Source organism: Saccostrea cucullata, unplaced genomic scaffold (genome assembly GCF_032062105.1).
Source record: "Saccostrea cucullata isolate Sc308-1 unplaced genomic scaffold, CSIRO_AGI_Scuc_v1 ctg204, whole genome shotgun sequence".
Classification (NCBI taxonomy): domain Eukaryota; kingdom Metazoa; phylum Mollusca; class Bivalvia; order Ostreida; family Ostreidae; genus Saccostrea; species Saccostrea cuccullata.
In genome coordinates this window covers 590,676-598,930 of record NW_026940736.1, presented here as the reverse complement: position 1 = coordinate 598,930, position 8,255 = coordinate 590,676, and the positions used below count along the sequence as shown (strand labels likewise).

At 29.9% G+C, this 8,255-nt stretch overlaps 1 protein-coding gene across 1 annotated transcript; it reads left to right on the top strand.

Moving 5' to 3' along the window:
• Positions 1-653: 653 nt before the first annotated feature.
• Positions 654-6,473, top strand: LOC134256186 (protein transport protein Sec61 subunit beta-like). The gene is made up of 4 exons (XM_062738836.1): positions 654-768; positions 4,519-4,616; positions 5,301-5,402; positions 6,063-6,473. Exons 1-4 carry the CDS (start codon positions 766-768, stop codon positions 6,148-6,150), a joined length of 291 nt encoding a protein of 96 aa, XP_062594820.1. The 5' UTR covers positions 654-765; the 3' UTR covers positions 6,151-6,473.
• Positions 6,474-8,255: the final 1,782 nt, after the last annotated feature.

Genomic DNA, 8,255 nt, shown 5'->3' with positions numbered 1-8,255 from the left:
GATAATGCTGCGCAAAAAGCCCTTCGTTTGCGTCGCAGCAGTAAGCATGGTATGGGAAGGCCCGGAAAATGGACTAGGACTGATGAGATGCTATTCGATCAAAATAACTCATATCATATTTATTCACAGGCGCCTGACGTTACTTATTTTTCTTTTAATTAAAAAAAAAATATACACATTATTAGGTAAGTGTATATTTTTTTTATTAAAAGAAAAATAAGTAACGTCAGGTGCCTGTGTATTTATTGTATAAAAAAGATCCAAACTGGGTCAATATGAGAAGTTTTCGGGTAGAAAAGCGACCATTTTACAGCAAAGGGTTAATTAATATGCATATCAGTTTCCAATTGAACAGTTGGACACAGAAATGTTATATCTCTTTGTGATTTTATGTCATAAAAGTAAATTCTTAAAGCTGGTGACATTAATATTATTAATATAAATTGTCTAGTTCGCATTTCGGTGTTTCTTACAACTCTTGAATAATAATTTGAATGTTTCTACACTATACTTCCATCCTCTCTGAGATTATAATGGGTGTATTCCAATAACAATTATGTTGTAAAATTCTAGCAAAGTACTTGAAAAATGTAAACTTCAAAATTGCAACCCTTTAATCACTTTTATTCAACCTGGGATTAAGGATGGCTTTATCCGGAATTATGAGTTCCATTCAATTAGACTCGATTATTACCTTGTCTGAAAGCTTTCGTCAGGTGGCGTCACTTTACTTCCTCTTTTCCACATCATCACAGAAATTTCAACATGGTAAGAACATTTAATCATTTTATCGTAAATTAAACGATGATTTAGAACATTTTTCATTTATTTTAGAAGTTTTCTCCACGAACTGTTAGATGTAGAAATCTTTTTAATGTAAGATTTCACAGAATTTTCCGTAATGCTAATAATATTTTGATAAGCCGGTTTAACTGTTCCATGTTTTACTCCGTCAAACTGTCAAATTAATCTTAAATGAAATACAAAAAATATTTAATAATTTCTAGAAATATCAGTCTTTTCCAGTTATTTTTATTGAATTAGTAGACACTTTCTCTCAACAAATAAGTTGATATTAACTTGTATCGGTAAATCAAACATGACAAACAAAATGGTTTTCAAAAAAACATTGACAGCTGTTGAAGTAGAATGTAGTACATATTATGTAAACTGATGTATGCATGAATTCATAAGCATTAACAGATAGTGCGATATATGTATAATATAATTAAATTTGTTTTTAAGCATAGACACTGAGTCATTCATTTAAATTTATACATGCATTTCACTACCTTCATCTGCTTCAAAATGTTTTAGATTGATTAAATTTTATGCCTATATGTTTGAAAAATATTGTGTGGAAAGTAGGGATGTCAACAAATATTCGAGTACTCGACTATCGTTCGATCATACCGACTATCGACTAAAATTTCTTTAGTCGGTTATTCGTTAAAAACTTTGTTTCATCAAAGTAATTTTGAATTCAAGGCAATAAACTTATATTTGCCTATTTCATTTATTTACAGATCAATATTTTCATATGCAAAATTATGGGTATGGTTTAACTGTTCAAAGGAAATTTTTTGTACGTCGTTGTATGTTCGGCAAACATGTCTTCTATGTGAAATTTTCCTAAAGTAAGTTCTCAGCAAAATTGACAAAAAAAGCAGAGTGGGAAAGAAAAATCACAAACATGATTATTAATGATTGTCTACCTCTTACTGTTTTAAATGGAGAGGGCAATTTTTTACTTTTGTAGATTCAAACTAAGATCTGACGTGATACAACTATTCAGAAAGAATTCTAATTAAACAGCTATTACAAAATTGTAAATACATGTAAACTGGGGTCAGTTTAATATGAGAGTAATTAAACCGTGTTTTCTTTTTCTGATATTAATTTCATACAATCATTGATTGTTTGCACAAGATTTCATAATTAAAATTTATCCCAAGCTCTCGCTCTCTCTTTGTTTTTATAAGAGACACTCTTTCATTGTTTATCTGTCAGAGATCACTGACGGATACGTAGAAATTGGCTTCAGTTATGGGGAACATGTAAGAAAGGACAAATACTATCGTTTGATATCCTGCATTTAGATAAAATGTGCAGCTAATATATTAATTTTGAAATTAAATACACTGGGGACATATTGATGTACATTTTTTATTGTACATGTACAAAGTACATGTTAACAATTCAGAAATTCGTTGTATATATATAATGGTGATAACATAGGTTAAATATATTGTAAACTAGTCTGTAAAAAACAAACAGTGAAAATGATATGAAAAAATAATTAAAATTAAACGAATATTCGACTATCGTTCGACTAAAGCATCCGACTATTCCACTAAGCTGTCCGAGTAAAATTGACATCCCTAGTGGAAAGAAGTTTTAATGGATAACAGATAATTCAATTAGATTCAGATTCAAGATATAAATACAATATTTTTAGAATGTGCATGGTGTGAAATGGGGCTCATTAAACATGTTAGCAAGCTATTAAACCATCTATTTCAATAATTTCTAGATATAGTAAGATTTTTTTATGCAAAACTTCAATTTTAGTGTAACTTACCATAAAAATGAAAAGAAAAAGTTTATTTCTAATTCTAAATTCATTCCTAAAATGTATGATTTAAGGAATAATTTAAATTTCTACTTCAGCTTAAAGATTAGAAAATTATAATGTACAAAGAGGCCTTGGGGGATATTTGCTGTTCATAGAAATTCTTACATGTTCATGTATTTTTAAAAAAAGGAAGTTGTAAACAGTATGCCTATGGACAATAATGGGAACGGTTTATTCCCACTTAGCCAAAATTCTGAATTTCTTATTCCCATCTAGCCAAAATTGGGATTTTCACACCTGGGTGGTCACCTGTATATAGTCTGTTTTATGCTTAATTTACCTGTAATATTTACCTGTGATGTACTAGTTCATTAATCATATAAATAAATATCAAGAATAGTTGTTTTAGATATAAGAATAATGAATAAAGTCCTACTTATTAATTATTTTAAAATTCATACCTAATATCAATTAATTTAAAAAAAAAAAAAAAAAAAAAAAAATATTTATATTTTAAAGCACAGGTTATAGCTATGTTATGAATAGAGATAGTTATGAAAAGAGAATGGAGAATGTTAAGTATGATTTATTTAAATAAATTAATTTAAAAATGACTTGATAAATTCATTTATCAACATAGAGATAAAAAAAAATTAAACCCCAGACAAGAAAGAAAAAAATTGACATATTGGAATTATTACTTATACATGTAAATAACTAGGACAATAAAGAGATTGATAGAAAAAATGAAAAAGGAATTGAGTTTAATTTATTGTGTATAAATATTAGTGCTAATTATTAGAGCTTATGTACGCACATGATAAAAATTGAGATAAGTGCCTTCATGCACACGTGTGTTTATAATATATTTCTTATACGCATATGTGCAATTAAAAATAAGTATTTTATTGACAAAAAAATCAAAACAGTATAAACACAACTCATATAACCCTCAGTTGTAGTAACATTAAATTTGTTTAAATCATCAATATATAATTTGATTTATTTAGTACACTAGATTATTAAAAGTGTCCAAAACTGATATTAAATTCATAATGTACCAAAAAATTTCGTTTAGAAGTAAAGTCACTGCTTTAGAAAAAATGTCCATATTCATTTTGAAAACCCATTGATTTCTCACTTAGTATCAGATGCACAATGAAAATGAACAAAATGCATGTAATTTGAATGATAGTTTTTTTTTCAAGAAAAAAGAGAGAAAAAAACTTATACAACTCTGATCTTGCACAAGTATGAGCATAATTTATTTGTTATACGTTTATTTGAAAATGAACACTATTGGCCTTAACAATTATTTTATCATGCAACCATTTTATCAAATTCAATTTTTTTTTTAGATTAATTTGATTTTTTTCATTACATGAATTACAATTTAAACACATAATTTACGGTAGATAGGGTTAATCTAAAACAGACTATAGGTCACCTGTAATTAATTTCTTTTGTTCTCTTCCTCCCCTTACCTGTACACCATTCCCACTTAGCCAAAACCAGTCACCTGTACTTTTTTCAGAATTTTGGCTAAGTGGGAAGACACCATGGGAACATGGCTCACAACAGTTTCACCTAATATCATAAAATCTTTAACCATTTATGTTATTGCCATAAACCAATTTGAAATTTAAAAGAATAAATCACTAAAATCAATAAATAGATGCAGAGATTTGATAGAAAAGTTTATCAATTTTATGGTGAAACTAAATCATTATGTTCAAGTTTCTAAACTACAAGTATTGTAAAAGTCAAAAATTGGAATTTTCAATTAGAGTTTTATTTCAGAGTTTTATAATAAGAGAACAAATAAGAAAAAGAAAACTTTATAATCATACTTATACATTTGACATCATATAGATTTGATATATATTTTAACAACTGTGATAGGTATTGTATCCTTGGTACATTAAATCTTCCTCCATTTATAGCCAGCACCAGCAAGTTCCACCTCAGTAGGAGCAGGGCGAAGCCCCTCATCAAAGTCAGTCAGCCCAAGATCAGGGGGAGGTTCCACAGTCAGACAGAGGTGAGATTTTGGTGTATACATGTACAGTGCTCAAACTAATTAAAACTAGATGTTTGATCCTCTTGCATACTCGCTATACTGACATCTAAAAACATCCCATAGAGGGTCACGTCAGAGGTCAAATTCGGAAGATCTCAAGACGTATTCGCTTAAGCAATTTTAGGATGATTTTGCAGGCGACAATTTGATTGGTTGATAGAATTTTAGAATTTGACTTCTGACATGACCCTCTATGGGATGTTGTTAGATGTTAGTGTACTGAGTATGCAAGCAGGTCTAATTTCTACTTTTAATATTAGATTGGTACAATGCTCTGCATGATGAAAATGTATGAAACAACTTTAAGTTACATGTTATGATGTAAGAGGTATCCTCAAAAATTAAAAGTGAACATGGTGAAAGAATAACAAGTTGTAGAACTCAAAGCATTTATATTTATCTCAAGTTTTATTACTTTTATTCAATTATTTCATTTTGCATCTATAACAATTAAATATGGAATATGTAATTGAAAGAGTTATTGAATTACAAAAAAATCATGATATTGAAATGTTGTAAACATCTTGTTTTAAATGCAAAATGCCTAATGGGCAGTATTTAATCCTATGAATTTTTCTAATTTCAAGGATTTTTGAAATAATATACTTGGATTTATAGATGTTTATGTGTAACCTTATGATTTAGGAAAGCACCTTCTTCTGGTGGAGCCAAGAAAGCGGTGGCAGGTGGCGGGAGTGGTGCTGGAATGTGGAGATTTTACACAGAGGATTCTCCAGGAATTAAAGTGTAAGAATTTAATGTCATTATATGGCTCTTACATCCTTAAACATCTCCTGCACCCTTAAACTTATTGTCATTTATATGTGGTTCTCCTTTCTAAAACTAGACTCTGCATCCTCAACTTTTTTATTCCCTATTGATGGATATTTGAAAGAGAAAAAATTCTCCAGTTTATCTTGGAACTTATTTTTTATCAGTAGAGATGATGTGTTTCTATAAAGTAGTAGTGTGATGCAGAATTGTTTTAAAGAGGGTGATTGAGTTGTAAAAATTCATTAAAAAATCCTGTCCACATTTCTTGATATGTATTAAATGGTATCAAAATAATTTATAAAGTTTTTGAGATGGCCTATGGGAGACACCTCTATAACTCTGAATCAGTCACAAGTGTTTTAGTAAATACCAGTGTAACAATTTATATCATATTCTTGTCATATGAAATAACAAAATTAGTCATGACTGTTCAGATTCAGAGTGTGACCCATAAGAACATTTCAAGAAAAAAATAAAAGAAAACGAATTGTGAATGGCCAGTGGGAGAAAGATTTTTTTTTACACAAAATTATTTTTTTTTCTTCTTTAACTAAGTACTAGTGTTGGGAGAAATCATTAAATTGAAAGCAACTTGATACTAAAATAATTTTTTCTTTTAAACTTTTTTTTCAGAGGACCAGTACCAGTTCTTGTGATGAGTTTAATATTCATTGCATCTGTGTTCATGTTACACATATGGGGAAAATACACCAGATCATGAGACGGAGAAATTATGAAATCTGTGACTTATTCAAATAAAAACATTTCCAGGGAGTTGTGTCAGAAAACATTGACATTATAGAAATAATTCATGCATAACTTAAATTTTTTAAATATAATTTTTTTTCACATTTTGGAATGCAGCATTTTGTATATTATGTTTGTTAACATTTTTTTTGAAAGTTGAGTCATTTTGTGCAAGGGAAAAGTGGAAAGAGAGTATGTGAGAGAAATGAGAAAGAAAAAAATAAAAGATTTTATTGATATTGATATGTTTCTTATGGTTATAATGGTAACAAAAGAAATAAATACAGAGAAACACAATATTACAGAATTTTTCTTTGTAAATTGTAGGTATTTTATTATATTATACTTTCATGTAAATTAGCTGAATCTGATTGGTCGAGAAACATTTGGTAAAAAACACTATTACCCGCTGAATAATGAAGCCACGCCCTCCAGCATAGCAACAGTCAACATTGCTTGACGACGGGTGGTATTACAAAAAATAGCGACTGCGCAGAATTTATGCGCGCACGGTTCACTGTTATATGTATTTGTATAAAACATTCAGTATAATATAATAAATATTGCATTTAGTTGAATGTAACATTGAATATTTTCACCCCTCGAAAACCATTGTCAACCTCGGCTGCGCCTCGGTCGACAATGGTTTTCTTGGGGTGAAAATGTTCAGTGTTACACTCAACTACATGCAATATTTATATAATGTAGATGTTGTAAGAAAAAATGTAATGAACGATAACTCATATTATGAACTATAACTCATGATCTACCTGTTATAGGGCTGGTGTCCAGATACTTATTTCTAGACTTGCTTTCTCATATGTTACCCACAGCTGGGGTTCTGGATGGGTTAGACACTCTCTCTGATAAACCCCTATACATCTAATCCGTGTGGTGGTGTCATTGGTCCTCGAATTGATTTCGATTTTGAACTTGACGTGATACATTTTACTGAATTGGCTAAGTATTTTGAAAAGATTCATGTTATAGTTTTGAAAGTTTGTCATTATACTTAAAAATATTTTACATCCAAATTATCAATACTCTAAAATAAATTTTCAGAAAACAATGCACAAATTATGAATTTTCTAATTGCACAATGCCAACAAGTATAATTTAGACATTGTAAGTGCATTCAGGGAAAAGTATATGTTTGTTTTACTTATGCAGCATTAAAGTTTCTCTTTCAGCCAGAGTTGTTTTATATACCACATGAGAAGAGCACGTGGTATCATTGTAAGATGTATTACAGATCCATTTCTTGTAAAAACAATGATATCAGGTCCGTAAGAAGCAACTTTAGTGAAGGAGGGGGGGGGGGGTACGGCAATAATAACCAAAAGAAAAAACATTACAATTAATTATTTGCCAAACAAATCAAAAAAGTTCTGGGTTCATACTCAAAATTGCTATTTCGGAAATGGGATCCAACTTCTTCACAACCAAATTTTATTCATACAATACCACATTATCCTCATTTGAAAATAATTAATCAAAAGGTGAGGGACAAGCCTTTCAGGAAATATTTTAAATACTCTAGTAAAATATTATTTTGGGGAAAAAAGGGGACAAGGTCTCTCCCTCTGCCCCCCTCACCCCCCCCCCATTCCCGGATACTACGTTCCTGCAACACACGTATACACTGTGTATCCCGAAGATAATACATGAATTGAATTTTACAGCGCTTTGACATTTAAATTAAACCTTTAATGCATATTACTTGGATTGATAAACGCCGAGTCGGTCTTATTTCGGTGACCTAAGAAGTAAATCTATACATCATTACATTAATTCAAATTTATGTCCTTGTTGTTGATTTAAAAATCGATAGAACGTGAAAATTAGATCTACCATCTATTCTGATGCTCAAGCTTTTAAGTTCAAGAGATCCTCCTGCGTAATAAAATCCCACACAAACTTGCTATAGGTTTTACGCGTCGAAGAAGGGGCATCAAAACAAAGTTATAAAATACAATTGTATACACCAAACAGGAATTTAATTTTGTTAAAGTACTGTATTTTAAATTTATGTAGTTGTTTAACAACAAAATTAAGGTTTGGATGAACAAATAAAAAACC